The 15,990-nt window shown below is 46.9% G+C and overlaps 1 protein-coding gene across 2 annotated transcripts; it reads right to left on the bottom strand.

Moving 5' to 3' along the window:
- Positions 1–684: 684 nt before the first annotated feature.
- IL17RB (interleukin 17 receptor B) lies at positions 685–15,928 on the bottom strand. Of its 2 annotated transcripts, none has more exons than XM_042929683.1 (11): positions 15,863–15,928; positions 13,856–13,880; positions 12,973–13,113; positions 10,976–11,103; positions 10,398–10,524; positions 8,472–8,519; positions 6,939–7,081; positions 6,493–6,561; positions 5,352–5,451; positions 3,885–3,983; positions 685–2,734 (listed from the first exon to the last, which is right to left on the bottom strand). In XM_042929683.1, the coding sequence occupies exons 1-11, from the start codon at positions 15,920–15,922 to the stop codon at positions 2,187–2,189; spliced, it is 1,488 nt and encodes a 495-aa protein (XP_042785617.1). In that variant the 5' UTR covers positions 15,923–15,928; the 3' UTR covers positions 685–2,186. The 2 variants fall into 2 exon arrangements, with proteins under 2 accessions (XP_042785617.1, XP_042785618.1); XM_042929684.1 differs by having other exon boundaries at positions 15,526–15,914.
- Between the last annotated feature and the right edge of the window lie 62 nt (positions 15,929–15,990).

Here is a 15,990-nt window from a genome sequence, read left to right as displayed (position 1 = left end):
TGACCAAAACAACAAAAACTGAGAAGGAAAATTCATTTCCTTCCTAAAGCCAAATAGAAATAATTCAGGTATAATTTCAAGTTGTTAACTTCTGTTGTAATTACTACTAACTTAGTCATTGAGCCCCCCAGTTTTCCTATACCTGAGGAATGAAGAGAAAGGTTTTGGAGCTCTTTGTGCCCAGTACGATTATTTGACCTTAATCTGTGAGCAATCTGAAGCAAAATCTCAGCTAGTAGCACCAGTGGTCCAGGCCTTGGTGAAGCCTTCCTGGCCCCAGGAAGAGAAGGCATTGTCTGGAGACGGGAGTCAGTCAGCAAGCACAGCACTAGAGGCTCAGAGACCTGGGGGCCTGGCAGAGTGCCGGATCCATGCCACCCCCTGCTGGGTACCTGTTCCCACCATCTGCTCATCCAGAACTGGAGATGGAGGGGGACAGAGACAGAAGTAGGGATGGATAAGAGATGGAAGGAAGAGTGGAATATAGAAAAAGAGAATAAGGGTGGTTAGAAGTCTTAGGATGTGGAGAAATGCTGGTACCAGATCATTTGCATAAATGGAAGCATCTTACATACCTGCTCAGTAGGTCAGGAACAGGGAAGAGTCCACCAGTATAACAAAACAACTTTAACATGTTGGTACTATTGAAGATGTGTGCCTTCAATTTGAAAATTATGTGTTCTTTATTTTTTTTTAACAAAATATACAATTTTGATCTTAGTTATGTATCTGGGCTGTTTCAACACAATTTATTAGTGGCTACCTAATTCCAAAAGCAAAATGTTAGTTTTGTCCATAATCTTTTTTTTACATAATAACATATTGTTCTTATAACTGGTAGATGTTGATTCAGAGGAAGTTGGTTTCTGATCCAAGTTTAGACATAAGCCATGTCCATCTTCTTTTACCAGCACTTTATTAAGCACCATGAAAACAGATCATGACAAGTGAGCTTAACCACATTAAACATATTGTCTCAGCCATTACTAAGTATCTGCTTGGGGAGCTGAACATGGTGAGTTTTCACTCTGTGCTTCCTTATTTTGGTTTTTATTTTATCCATAAGACATGTATTAGAAGGGGTGGCATGGCCCTTTAAGGATAGTTTTGACACTTCACGAATATATTTTAACAGTCATCCACCTGAAACTGAGCCACGTTCTAGAGCAGATACAGGATTGCATGTGTGAAAGACCAGCAATCTTAGAAAAATAGGCATAATATAAATAATATATATAGCCCCTTGGTAACCTCTGCTTTAAAAAGATGCTTTTAGAGAAAGAAGTTGGAAGACTTAAAATACCATACATTTCTATGTCATGGAGCTCTATGGTAATTTAAACCATTATAACTGATTTATAAAAGACTACTTCAAGAGGGCTAACTTTCTAAAGAGCAGGAACAATTTATGTTTTGAACATGAAAAGTTAACATAATAACCAAGAAACTGAACTCTTGACGTGACCTCTAATAGGTAACTTTGGGCAAAAGTTGATAGGAGGTCTGCAAGTAATGTATATTGGTGTCCATGTTAAAAGTCACCTGTACAAGAATCAGACAGGTCATGAATTAGTTCAGAGAGGTCCTATACAAGTGCCAGATAGTATGAGCAGTTACCTGTATGCTGTGTTATCTGGCCAGCAGAGATGAGTTCAGCTCGTTATTCCCTATTCTGTCTTTTTTTAATAGTTTTTGTATGTAATAGAGGGTTTTTCACCTATGAAGTTACTTGAGTGAATTAGCGAAGGCTTCTTAAATTTGATACTCATTAAGTTTAGAAGGTTACAGAAGTAAAGTTTTACCTACAGTGCAGTGCATGGACTGTTCAAGACTGGATGTTTGGCTGGAAGATGCTTTATCACTGCATTATCAAAATGGTTATAATTTTGCATTATTACTCTCCTTGATTTTGATTTAGCTTTATAATTATAAATTTAGTTTCTGTCCTTTAGTTAATGCTACAGTAGTATTTATAACAGTTTTATTGGCATGAAAGTTTTGATTAAGCTAAGGCATATGTATTTAGTTATGAATCCTCCCTATATTCCTATTGCTAAATAAAGCAGGTGTATGTAAAATCCTCCCTGCACGTAGTCCATACAGAAACTTTAGAATCCTGAGATGCTTTCCCCCTATAATGTGGAGGAGTAGGAAGGCTTCAGGGCTCCTCACTTCTCCTGGGTGGCCTACATGGAACAGGCTGTCAGCCTCTTTCCCGCTGACATGTGCTGCTCGACACGGAGAAGTTCTGTACAGAAAGCAGGAGCATCCTTCATGAGGCGGTACTTGGGGCAGACACTGAGCGCACTGTACTCGTCTTTGGTATCTGCCTCTCTAAAATAGACCACCATGTATTTGCGAAGGGGAGTCTGGTTTCTCAGATCACTGCAGAAGAGGTTAAAGGCAAGGGGGAACAGGTCTTGGGAGTTCTCATGGGGGCTGCCCTCACTCTTGTCACAGGTACTATCACACATGGTGTTGACGTCATTGGAAAGTAGGAAAACGATTTTATCCACTGCTTTCTTCTGAGTGGTAAGCCACTGCACTGGACCCATCTCCGCTATTTTCTTTTTCTGCCACTCTTCAAGAATAACCTCGCTTCTGCAGTGGTTTTGAAGAAATTCAGTGAAGTGACACACTGTGTGATGGAAGCATATTTCAGATGGGTAAACCACAAGAACCTTAATGGGGGCCAGGAGGGTGGCAGTAGGGAAGGAGGCCTTCTTGATCCTTTCTGTGGGGGGAAGAGAGCATTTGTTAGCTAGGAATGGCACACAGCAGGCCGTCATCTAATCTGAACCACCACTAGTAAATGAACCCCAGCAAGGGAATATTGGCTGAGCACCAGGGACGTTGTTTCTGCCAGCAAGGAAAATACCCCTGATGTTCCTTTTGAACATACCAGCTGAAACACACTGATGCTCAACACAACCTTAAAGATGCTCTAAATGATGTATTTTCAAGTCCCCATCACTAAGTCAGTCTTCTTAACCCATATCTTTTCAAATGAAGTCACAGAAACTGTTTAGGTTGGAGGTACTTTGTTTTAGGTGGGTGGTTCTAACCAGTATTACATAGTGTCCTATATAAACAGAGCTACCTGACCTGTGCCCTTCACATCACATTTTGAATTAAGTCAACTCAGTAATTGATCCATCTATGCCTGCAAGTGGTAGTCTTTGTGTGGTTGTGTTAGGTTAACTGGTACCCCATTTCAGCTGGAACTTGACTGGAATTCTGTACGTGCTACCGAACAGAAACTACATATGAAAGTACTATAACTAATACAGGCCAGATCATATCCCCTGAATAGAAGTATTCCCAAGGTCAGGGTTCCACATGGCTTTCTTACTTAGGTTATGAGATTAATCTTGTTCTGTCCACAACATCACAAAGGACTCATACGGTAAAAGGAGAAGCAGTGGGCTTCCTTCTCGCTGTGTATCTATAAATACTCTGACTTCTGTATTTAAGTTCTTGATGTTTAAAGAGTTGGCAAGGACCCTGAGGTACACGAATTCAAGTGAGTATTGTTCTTATGCTATGGGACAACTTTTTAAAAAGTAGGAACAAGCTTGGAGTACCTGTTACAGGCAAAAATGCAATTCGCTATTCGCTGCCTTGTGCCCATTGTAGTGCTTGTAGGTGCCCCAATGGTAAAAATGAAACCGGTGGTAGTCACCGGATCGAGAGGTCCCCATCCCTGCTTTGCCTTGGTGGTTGTGACTAAGTCATCATTATCAGTATTTTTGGAGAGTTCTAGGGCATTACATCAGTGCTCTTGCCTTGATGCCAAAATGTAACTGCTTCTGGAGGAATCTTTTAAAAAATTCAGTGTTATTTCCTCATTCAGGTTTCTTTAAAGAACTAATCATAACACTTACTGTGCCTCCATATTACATAGATCCCAGCCGCCAGCAATGCTGTGGCCCCCAGCAGGGCTGGGAGGAGGAAAGGCCACCAGCCACCCATCATGCTTCTGCCTGGAGAAAACAAAGTTGATTTACTTTCAGCAAAACAAAGCCAAATTTATCTCCTATTTGTAAACAAGATTTTTACTCTATACTCTGTAGAAGTTTAGCTTTTTTTTTTTTTTTTAACATTTATTTATTTTTGAGACAGAGACAGAGCATGAATGGGGGGAGGGTCAGAGAGAGAGGGAGACACAGAATCGGAAGCAGACTCCAGGCTCCGAGCTGTCAGCACAGAGCCCAACGCGGGGCTCGAACTCGTGAACCACGAGATCGTGACCTGAGCCGAAGTTGGACACTTAACCGACTGAGCCACCCAGGCACCCCAAAGTTTAGATTCCTATTAACACCAAGGGTCAGTAGATCTCTAGGGGGTCTGCAGATTGGTGCATTTTTCCGTAGAGTGTCCAGGCCATTTGTTAGATTCTCAAAAGGGATATGGGACCCAGGAGGTTAAGAAAGTTCTGCCAAAATCATTTTGGCTTCTTACTGCACTTACATACAGGCATTTTCACCCTGGTAACCAGAGTTTGCATTCAGGTTTTTTGTTCTTTGATGAATTGATGTTATTCTCAGTGTGATTACTTAATACATGGGACACACAGATGCCATTTTTCAAGGCTGTTTTGTTAGACTGACAAACACGGTGGGTAATGCCACCTCCCACAGGAATATCTGTCAGGTAAGCTCAGGAATCCATAGGCACTGTGCCCACACAGAAGTCAGGACTGTTAGGCACCTAGGTTGTCAGTTTGTTGGGCTGAGTTTCTGAGAGTAACACTTTGCAACTTTTGACTCCAGCCCGGGCTAGTTCTGGGAACATTTGTCTGTCTGTAATAAGAGAACTACCATCTCTAAATCCAGAAGGACATTTTCCCCAAATATGCTGCTCTCAGGCATCAGTGAGGTGTGTCTTTGGGGGTCAATATTGCTAATTTGTGGCTGAGTGACCATATCAAATTACAGTAACAGGCCAGGCCACTGAGGCTGGTAAGAAAATCACAGTGCGGTGAAATGCACATTCCCTCATGGACTCAGTCCTTTAGCGCCACTGACTTTTCAGCAGGTCCTTGTAGCACAATGAACATCCATTCTGCACTGTTTATTTTTCCCCCTTCTTGTGTGCATCCTGTTTCATAAAGGATCTTGTGGTGGATTTGCAAATGAAGCCTCCATTCCCGATCAGCTGTCAGGGCCTCTGGCACGGCGGCGTGGACATCTTCCTCTGCACCCCAGCCCCCCACCGTGTACACAGCAGGGGCTCCTGCACCCTCCTGCAGGTGCATGCCCACCCTGGCCCATATTGAATGGGGTAGTGCTGCTGGGCCTCTCAGGCCCTGAACCTCTCTGATCACCCTGCACAAATAGCTGGGCACTTACGACCATCCAGTGGGAAGGAGATGCCAGTCTGTGGGCAAAGCACAACTGTTCCTTTGCGTCGGATGCAGTCATTGCCACAAGTATGGAAATATGGAGTCAGCTGAGGGAAAAACAAGAGGCTTGGGAAGCTCGCATCATGCTTCAGAGCAGAAGCTCAGCATAATGCCTACTCCCACCAAAATGTCTCCCCCCTTTCTCTCCTGGTTTGAACCGCACCCCCACCCCAGCATTGTAATAGGGTGAAAAACAAAACAAAACATTTTTTGCCTTGGTCACACTTCCATAACAAAGCCCTAAAATCCAAACCAGCAACCTGAGACCAAACACCTGACTCCTAAATTGTGAATGTAAACTTTGTACATGTTGCTAACATGTTGGCTTCCTTATCTAAAAGGGTTAGGTCACAGCCTAATACATATACAAATATTTCCTCTAAAAAAAAAAAAAAAAAAAAAAAACCCAGAGCAGTAGAGCTCCTATTGACAGATATATCCTCCGGGACTAGGAAAGTCTGGTTCCCTGGAAAAGGGGTGCAGTCACAATATGCAGACAGGTATCTGCTCCCTCTGGCATGCCTGAGTGCTACCTTTATGTTCCAGGGAATGAAAAACAAAAGCTCCTTATGCCTTGGGTGTGGCTGTGTCCCTCTATGACCCTCCATGTCCCCACATCATAAACTCGGAGCTGAAAGAGACCGGAGAGCATCTGCCTGGGCCAGCTTCCTGTTTTCCAGCCGACTAGACTCACGCCGAGAGGACAGGAGCTGCCCTTCAAAGTTTATACGCTGCTCGAAACCCAAACCTTCTGATTTTAAATGCTTTGTTGCTTCATTTTGCAGTTAAAACTGAAACTTGGGAAAATTAAATGGTACTCCTGTCTCGGAAGTTCTCTGAGGCTCTATGACTAAAACGGAAAGTCAATAGCCACTAATAAAAGCAAAAGGGATCATGGCCCGAAGGTTTGCTTCCACCTTTGCCTCCATAACGAATGAGGCAAGGGTTCCCCACTTGTTGCTTAGTGCAGGCAGCCGGCAGAAGCGAACCGGGGGCAGGAGCTCATCAGCGCCCGTGACCGGTGGCCTGTGCAGCAGCAGCCAGTCCCCCAGCGCCCCTGCCCTCGCGGACGGCTCGGTGAGCCTTACCTGGACCATAGCACCTTCACTCTCCCCAGTCACCGGGATCACCACAGAAGTTCGCGTTGGGGGTTTGTTCTGGGGCAGAGTGAATGAGACAGAATGGAGAATCATGAGCCAGGGGAGGGAGAACCAAGATTGCCAGTGAAAAGACTGCTCTTCCCAAACTGACTCAGCTCCTCAGACTCTGCGTGAATAAGGATTCATTTCATACTTTGGATATGTCCACCTCTGGTTGGTTTTAGATTCCCAGGGACAGTTGGAGGGATGTTCCCAGGGACTTGTGTTCATTTGTTAAATGAGTCAAAACAGCCCCGTACACCTGGATCAGGGACCCACCCGCCTGTGCCGTTACAATGGAGAGCCTGTCCAGAGAACCCTAGGGGACCTGCATTTTCCTTGTCAGCAAGGTGAGCAAGGCTGGGGTGGTGTTAGGAAACGAAGGGGAGAGGTACCTCCAGCACGTTAGAAAACCCGATTACGATGCGATTTTGGATGAGAGCCATGTATTTGTTTCCAAGGGGGCTGGTTGTAAAATTCACTTCCACCACCGTCTTGTTCTTCTTACAGGCAGTGACGTTGGGATCCCACAGACTTCCTGAGTCCAGAGAGAATCACATGGACGGTGTTGCAAACTGCCCCCCATTTAAGTCTCCCAAAGGGCTTGGCCAAAACAAATCTAAGTTCTCTGGCATGCGTGCATCCAAGGGCTCTCTGCACAGTGTACCTTTTACTAGTCCTTGCTCCCAGCATCGCAAAGTACCTGCTACCCAAGAAAGTTTAGGGGCCCCATATCACCACTTTGCTGAGATAGCTTCCCTGGGCTGGGGGCGGGGGGTGGTGTGGGAGGCACAGATGGGGTTCTACTACCCCCTTCAATTCTCAACATCCATTTTGAGTTAAGGGTTGAGGTCAGCATTTTTTCCTTTCCAGGATGGGGAGGAGGAGCCCCAGGCCAGAAGATATGTTTAAGGTTATAGAAGGTTATAGAGCGAGTGGATACCCCCTGACAGTCCTACTCAGTGAGACAAAGTCAGTTGTTTGATTTTTGGGACTTGCAAATCAGTACCAGGTTAATTTCCAGGAACAGGAGACATGGGAGTGTGTGGTGTTTTCCCCACGGGGGAGAGCATGCAGGCCCTAACTCAGAACCGTCTTTGGTGGGGGGGGGGGGGGTCTAGGACTGATGGAAGGCCCTCAGAGCTCCCCACACCCACTGTGCCCTCCACAGTCCAGATCTCTTTTGGCAGGAGGCAAGAAAGGAAGCATAAAGCTCCAAGTCTGCCTTCCACGAAGGAGTCTGTGTGCAGTTCAGTCTGATGGGGTGCACAGGGATGCCCGCTGGGTTGGGGGTGCCTAAAAGATGGGGATTAGTTCCCTCGTGCCACTAGCCTCATTAGCATCATAAGACTGTATTACCCAGAAATTTACAAGCACCCTTGTAAAATCCTTGGAAATCGGACACTTAGGACTGATTATCCTCAAGATACTTATTTCAAAACTCCAAGGGTAGAGGCAGGTTCTAATAGTTTAGCCTGTGAGAGGTGAACTCCAGTGAAGACACAAGTTGAGAATATGCTTTGAGGTCATTACTTTAGCTCACACTCCCACCTCGAATGTTTGCTAATCCAAATGGAAGGTTCATTGGGCCCCCAGGGCCAGAGGTCAGTGGAAGGACTTACAGATTCCCCTCCAGTCAGGAAGGGCCTCCAATCAGCACCACTTTAAGTGCAGTTTGTACAGCGGGTGTTTTTCTGTGACTGTTGGCTCACTACCTAAACCTACTCAGAATGGGTCCTTCTCTGGACAGGCTGCTTGACTGAGTCGGTACAGTGCTGGCCAGGAGTGCTGGCCAGGGATCAGCCCTCTCCGTGCAACTTGGACACAGAACTCCCCTGCTCTGGGCCTCAGTTTCTTCATGGAAGATGGGTTGGGTTGTGCTGGCTCCAGGTTCCTCTAATGACAAAAGCAAACATGTATTTACTTACCTGCCTTGATGCACTTTTTTTGGTATTTCATTATGTGGTCTAGGCAGCCTGGAGATTTGAATGGAAGTTTTTATGTTAGAAAAAGGGATCTCTGCTTCACTCCCTCGCCAGCAAGCACACATGCACACATGCTTACCACAGTTGTAACAAACTGCTAGAATACTCAAGATGTGAGGTAAGATAGCAAATTTAAATGGGACGCTAACATTTGGCATTTGGTGGTTAAACAGAAGACTACCCACGACGTGATAACCAGAGTCTAATTTAAATACAAACTTTATCAGAATAGTATCTATGATCCCCGGGAGAAGACTTGAACCTTTGAAAATGTTTGATAATATATGTAAATACTGCCTCTTCCAGGAAGTGGAACTCAATCCACCCCACACCCCTACCCCAGAATAGGGGGACATTTAGTCATTTGCTTTTTTAAAAAAGTCATAGTAGAGAAATGGAAAATCAGTAGATTTACAAGGGAGATGCCTGGCAGGTACCACTTAACCAAGTGACGATGGTGAACATGACCAGTGACGTGGTGTGTATGGCACCCACCCCTGATAGGAAGCGAGGACAAGGACACTCGACCTCTGCACTGTCTCTCCAAAAACTCACACCCCCAATCTAATCAGGAGACAAATATCAGACAAACCCAGACTAGGGGACATTCTGCAGGATGCCTGGCTGGCACCCTAGATTGTCAAGGTCCTGAAGAACAAAGGAAGACTCAAACCTGTTACCAGAGGAGACCGAGGGACACGAGGACTAAATGGGACTGGCACAGAAAGAGGGCATTCATGGAAAAGCAGGTGACATCCAAATAAAGTCTGGAGTTTAGTTAATAGGGATGTACCCATGTTGGTTTCTTAGCTTTGATAAATGTACCACGGTGACATCAAAGGTGAATGAATAATCGGGGAAACTGTGTGAGAGCTATATGGGGATCCTTTGGACATCCACACAGTTCTTTGTATTATCTTTGCAACTTTTCTGTAAAGCTAAAATTACTCCAAAATAAGACATTTATGTTTTTTAAAATGGGTTTTGGTCGCATCAAGAAAGCTGGAAACTACTATGTAGTAAGTTGTGGGGCAAAAAGAACACCCTGGACCACACTCTCAAAGAACAGCAAGGAATCAGAAATTACCCCATTTGGCTTGGACACCTTGCCAGAGGCAGAGGACAGGAGTGGAGTACAGAACAGGTGACCCATCCCAGGTGAGGGTGGCATGGGAACCGCTGTAGCCGGGCACCATGCTGGCACCTCTACACATGACACACGATCCTGTCTCATCCTCGCGGCAGCCCCGTGTGTGACCCTGAAGGTGTGATACTGGAGGGCTGGTTGTGTGCTGTAGCATAGGGGAAATAACCCAGCGCTCAACCCAGTGCCACCTGCATTTCACTGACAGCCCCGGGGGCCGACTGGGGTCCATGTGTCCTCAGAGACCCAGCCACTCCTCAAACACCACAGCCAGTGAGGAAGCCAGCCGACACTGGAGCCCACATTGTACCCACAACATTCTGCATTAGTGGCAGATGGTTAAAGTCATTGATCAAGAAGGCCCAGGGTTGGGACGTCAGCTTCATTCTTCCTGTGTGTGTAACCCAGGGCAAGTCACTTAAGCTCTCAATGTCTCCACCTATCCAACAACCTCAGGGCTGTTGGAAGCTTTGGGGACAGGATGCACGTCAGGTGCTCAGCTGGTGCCTGACACACAGGAACAGCCTTTTCCCTACTTTTTATCTGACTTCCTCCTCTCCCCCACTCTGTGAGTGAGGCATAGTCACTACTGTGTCTCACGAGGAAACCAGACTCGGCGAAGCCAAATGCCTTGTCGAGGCACCCCAGCCTCTCTGTGCCAAACCACACACCAGACAGCAAGCATCCCCGCAAGACAGAGGATGACAGAGGAGTGAGGGAGTTACCTGGTGAGGTGAAATTCACAGACATGGAGGGGCTGTCTTCATTCATATTTGCATTGGGGATATTGTGGGCCCCAATGAAGTAGACTGTGTTCAGCTCCACAGGAAAACCTACGTAGGAAAACGTCCACTGCAAGGCAAAGCAAAGAACCCCTGAATTCCCAAAGCACTGCAACGCAGAGATGTAGTGCCTTTGTGTGCTGCCCTTTCCACTTATAATTGCATTCCTTTACCTACTGCTGAAACTTCTGTCTCCAGCTGATGTCTACTACGGGAACAGAGCTCACACCATTTGCCAGTGTAAGTCACAGAATCAGAGAAGTGTAAATTTTAGAGCCAGGATATAATTTAAGTTCAGCTCCCCTCACTTTGCGGATGGGGAAACTGAGGCCCAGAGATGCTGACTTGCCCACGGCACACAGCCCAGATGTGGCCAAAAATAGGATTTGAACCCAGGCATCCTACTCCAGGCTCCAAGCTGTGGCCGCTCAGCAGCCTGTGTGTACTGCACGTCACGTCTGCCCCCCAAGCAAAGGGGCGAGCTTTAACGACAATTAGCCGAAGTGCCTCAGCGCGCTCACTCTGCCGCCAGAGGGTCTGGTCTGAGTCTGGAAGGCTTCTGTGTAATTGCACCTCACGCAGCTGTAGGACTGGAGGTTACTCTTGCCTGTCACGCAGATCTTGGTGGCCTTCAACAAGCGGATGCTGGCTGTAGAGACAGGCAAGAAGGCAGCTGTTTATTTAGCACCTACCATGCGGCCAGCTTGATGCTGGAGGGTTTACATGTCTTATCCCAGTTCATATTCACAACAGTCCTGTAAGGTAGGCACCTTTGCTGTCCTCTGTTTACAGATAGGGTGAATGAGGCTTGGGGGATTTCAGGGAGCACTGCCTAAGCTTACAAAGCTCATCAGTGGCAGATATGGATTTAACTCCAAAACCCAAGCTCTTTCCTCCTCACCGGTAACCCTCAATTTCACAGGATCCTGCAAAGGGGACTCTGGCTCTGCACTACCGTGGGTGTCTTTTAAGAGGAACAGGCCCCTCAGAGTGTCATCACCAAACCATGCTGTTCTGACTGCCCCTCCCTCCCCCTATTCCCTGCCTGGAAGGCTGACCACTCCTTCAAGGCCAAGCTCTCCTGTAATAACAGCTAACAAATGCAAATGCTCACTCTGTACTCGGTGTAGGGCCACTGCCTCACTGCACCACCTAGTTACAGTGCTCCCTGAGGACTCTCGCCAATTCCCCACTGCCTCCACCCTATTCAGATGGAGCACAGCTCCTTCTGGGACCCCCTGACACTGAGCCTGTGCCCCTCTGCTTGCCTCCCCCCGTCCTCTGAGAGCCCTACTGGGTGGGAACTGTGGCCACCTCACCTCTCTGTGCCTGGCACTCCTGAATTCCTGACTTGATGGAATTGAACTGAATTGAGCGGGTGGAAAGCAGAGACATGGACTTTAGGCCCCCAGGATTGGTTCATTGGAAGAACTTGCAAGCTGCCTTGGGGGAAATGCCAGGACTTTCATGGTGCCATTTGGGAAACAGAAATGTACCTGAGCCAGCACTTTTCCTAAACTTGGTGGTCCTTGGGGGCCGGGGTGGGGGGGGAGGGAAATCATCTCTGCACTTACTCTGTTTTCTTCCACAAGATATAACAAACCAAAGAGTACACAGATCGTAAGTAGACCACATGATGGGTTGTCACACTCACGTGGCCAGTACCCAGGCTGAGAAACACACCAGGAATGCCCTTCGTGCTGTCAGTTGCTCCCTACCCAAGAAGAACCACTACTGTGGCTTCCAACCACTTAGTCTTGCATTCAGATGTGGATGTGGACTCTGGAATCTGGTGTCTTATGTTTGTGAGATTCATTCATCCATACTGTGTTTAGTGACAGATCATCATACTCATTGCTGCATCGGGTTGGTTCTGATTCCGATTCTACTGTCAGGCATTTGATGCATTCCATTTTTTGGCCGTTATGAATAATGCTACCAAGAATAATCTAGTACAGCAGCACCCCACCCCCTTACTCACAGGGGATATGTTCCAAGACCCCCAGTGGATGCCTAAAACTGTGGAGAGTACTGAACCCTATCTACATTTTTTTTTCCTATACACACATACCTATGATAAAGTTTAATTTATAAATCAGGCACAGCAAGAGATTAACAATAGTTGATAATAAAATAGAACAATTGTAACAACAGACTGTAATAAAAGTTATGTGAATGTGATCTCTATCTGAAAATATTGTGCTATGCTCATCCATCTTCTATGTGATGAGGTGAAGTGAGGTGAATGTGGTTGGTGCTGACATAGCATTAAGCTACTATGGACCTTCTGAAGATACGTCAGAAGGAGGACCGTCTGCTTCCAGCCTCTGGTTGACCGTGAGTAACTGAAACCATGGAAAGTAAAACCGCAGATAAGGGGGGACCACAGTATGTGGCTTTTGGTGCCCTTATGTATTTACAGTATTCTGTTTGGTTCCTGCCAGCGGTGGAATTAATGGGTCACACAATCTGCACTTTTCTGCTTTAGTAGATACTTCATTGCTTGATGCAGACTTACCATCTGCCCGGAGTACCCAGCTCACATTCATCAAAATTGAATAGTCCTCCATTGCAACTCTGCTTCTAACAGGTTCCACTCGGAGGTCCCTCAAGTCTCCTGGGGTCAGAGTGTGTTGGACCATCCACTCTGGAGACGGTCCTGGGAAGAGGCAAAACTGCCTAAGACGCTTTCCTCCCTGGCCCTACCCAACGCCATCTCCTCTGAGTGGCCCACCCCGATCCATCCTTCGCTCCCTATTCATCTCTTCTTCCTGCTAAGGCAGCACATGTCTCTTAGTGCTGGCTGATTTATGGCCAAGGAGATTGGTAACCTTCCGGCCCCACCCCACAGGGCACTTGGGACCACCCCATGCGCCTGTGCACTTAAGGATGTATTTAGCAAATCTGACATGCTTGTCCCTCATGTATCAGCCTGGACTCCAGCCAGCTGGCCCACACAACTCCCACTTCCTAATCCTGGTGGCCCCAACCCTCCTCCCGCTCACCTTTTTCCATCCACAATTCTTGGGCGGGAGCCCACCCATTCTTCAAAGGCTACCATCTCAAACACTCCTCCTTCTCTAAGACAGCTGCTTCCTGTTCTCCACTGTAAGTGACCTCCTTATCACAGCACTTGATCTCCCAGAGCGGCAGTCTTCACTTTCCACCATGAACGGGGGTTCTGGCCCTGCCTGTGCCCCTCTTACTGGCCAGGAAGCCAGCCCACCTGAAACACTGGGAGCTCTGCCTTGCTGGGTAGATGCTTCATCCATGTTGGCTAACAAAGCAATGTTTCACCTTCTCCCTGGTCTCCAATGACCCACTGCCTGGATTTGGGCCCTCTAAAAGTCCACTGTTCTGTCAGTATAAAGCCCCAAATACCCATTCCCTAGCACACCTACCAGGTTCAGAGCCACACTGAATGGTCTGCAAGAGAGAAAGAAACAAAGTATTGTGTTGAATGTCAGCAAACCATAAGCCTTCATTTGCCAAATTAGACAAAACACCATATTTTTCTTAAAATGTATATACAAGTGGCAAACTTTCAGAGAAAAGTTGGGCTGGTTCCACTTCAATTTAGGGGAGACTAAGCTGGCCCATCGTAGGCTACGATATACCTTAGATTAGCTATCAATATACTTAGATCCTCAAGCCTGCTCATCACCACACTTAAAAACTAGAGTTGGGTCTCCACTCCTCTCTGCGTCTCACCCCCTTTCCCTGCTATAAGCAGGGGTGATCTGGACCATCATGAAGACCCCTTCCCACTCTAATGTTCAAGTGTAGATTTTGAGGACCATCCAGAGAACCTATTGATTCTCTCCAGGTTAAGGACTAGCTGTGCCAAGAAGATAAATGGAAGAAAGTTATGAATGCAATCCAAGGTGCTGTCCCAGTGTCTTTAAAATATTCCTCCTCTGATACAAAAGGACTCACCTGAGCTAGCTATTCAGAAAATCAAAAAGCAGTTGTGATTTCATCATGTTATCTTTTGAAAAGAGTTTTTAAAAACTCTTGATCATTAGTGCCCAAAAAGGCCAGTACTAAATCCTTTAGGGTTAATGGCTCATGTCATTTTAAGAAACAAATAATCAGTACTTTTGTTTTGGAAGAAAATACTGGATCTAAAATATTTAACTTTCAGGCAGCAGCAAGTTCCAGTGATAAGACCCTATACAATAAAAGTCGACCAGCTCTGGAGTCTGATCCCTCTCAGCCTGTACATTTCCAAACATCTTGTAAGACAGAAGGTAAGACTTTTGATGGTTTGAGTAATATGGGTTTGGGTGAAATTGTTAGTCCCTCATCTTTGTCTTTTTAAAGCTGAACTGCAAGTAATATCAGACATTTTTTTAAACAAATAAGACACCATAGTGGGAGCTGAGTTCTTGTCAAAGGGCTGGTGAGACAAATTTTAGGAAGAAGCAAAGCAACAAGGAGAGTAGCTGGAGGCACCAGGGCACATGATCGGGGTTCATCTTTCCATAATCATGAACAGGTAACCACCATGTTTTATGCTCTATGCTAAGAGAGCAGGGATATAGTTTCAAATGCTGTTTCACAAGATTTTTCTTCACTAGTGACCCAAAAGATTCCCTCAATCCTTCGAGGCACTGGGGAGAAAAGGAAACCAACCAGAGTTCAACAGATTACTAGCTCCGGGTCATGGTACCCTAGCACAGCATCAATCAACATGGCAAAAAAGGGCAAGCAGTAATGGAGAAGCAGCGTTTTTGTTTTGTTTTGTTTTTTAACGTTTATTTATTTATTTTTGAGAGAGAGAGAGAGAGAGAGAGAGAGAGAGAGAGAATATTCTCTATAAGTATGGGAGGGGCAGAGAGAGAAAGAGAGACAGACAGACTGACAGAATCTGAAGCAGGCTCCAGGCTCTGAGCTAGCATCACAGAGCAGGACGCGGAGCTCGAACCCACGAATCCCGAGACCATGACCTGAGCCGAAGCCGGATGCTTCACCGACTGAGCCACCCAGGCGCCCCGAGAAGCAGTTTTTGTACCCCAAAGTGGGCAGACCTCGATTGCAAGCGTAACAATTAACAATATTGAGTGCCTACCATGTGCCAGGCTCTTTGCTGCTGCCTTGCAAGCCCTGTCGCTGTTCCTCACTAGACCCAAGTGAGTCTTCCTTCTACAGATGAAGACACCGAGCCTCAGTGAGCATAAATGACCGAATCCAGAACACCGGCTGGCATTTGAGCCCGGGGCCCTCTGATTCCGACGCCCCTGACTCGAGCCTGAAGCCCAGGACGGCGTGTCGGGCTGACCCAGAGGGCGCATGTGTGCCCCTTCCACGCAGCCCTCGGATAACTAGCATGAGATGGGGCGTCGGACGCCGTCAGGGTCGGGGCTCCAGGGAGGGAACGCGGGAAAGGGGCGCGGGCGGAGGCTTACCGGCTCCGTGGAAACCAATCCCCAGCACAGCGCGGCCAGACTCAGCAGCGCTAGCGACATCGCGGAACCCCCGTCAGCCCCCGGCCCGCCGCACTCTTATCTCGGCGCCCGGGGCCATCCCTCGGGGC

This window comes from Panthera leo, chromosome A2 (genome assembly GCF_018350215.1).
Source record: "Panthera leo isolate Ple1 chromosome A2, P.leo_Ple1_pat1.1, whole genome shotgun sequence".
NCBI classification, from domain to species: Eukaryota; Metazoa; Chordata; class Mammalia; order Carnivora; family Felidae; genus Panthera; species Panthera leo.
Note: the sequence above shows the minus strand (reverse complement) of the source record. Positions and strands in the feature narration are given on the sequence as shown.

Excerpts from the sequence above, each read along its gene's own strand:
- IL17RB (XM_042929683.1), bottom strand. The coding sequence starts at position 15,922 with ATGTCGCTAGCGCTGCTGAGTCTGGCCGCGCTGTGCTGGGGATTGGTT. Across the intron at positions 13,881-15,862 it reads GATTGGTTTCCACGGAGCCG|ACCATTCAGTGTGGCTCTGA; the intron begins GTAAGCCTCCGC and ends TCTCTCTTGCAG. Across the intron at positions 6,562-6,938 it reads GGTTTTCTAACGTGCTGGAG|AACAAACCCCCAACGCGAAC; the intron begins GTACCTCTCCCC and ends ACTCTGCCCCAG.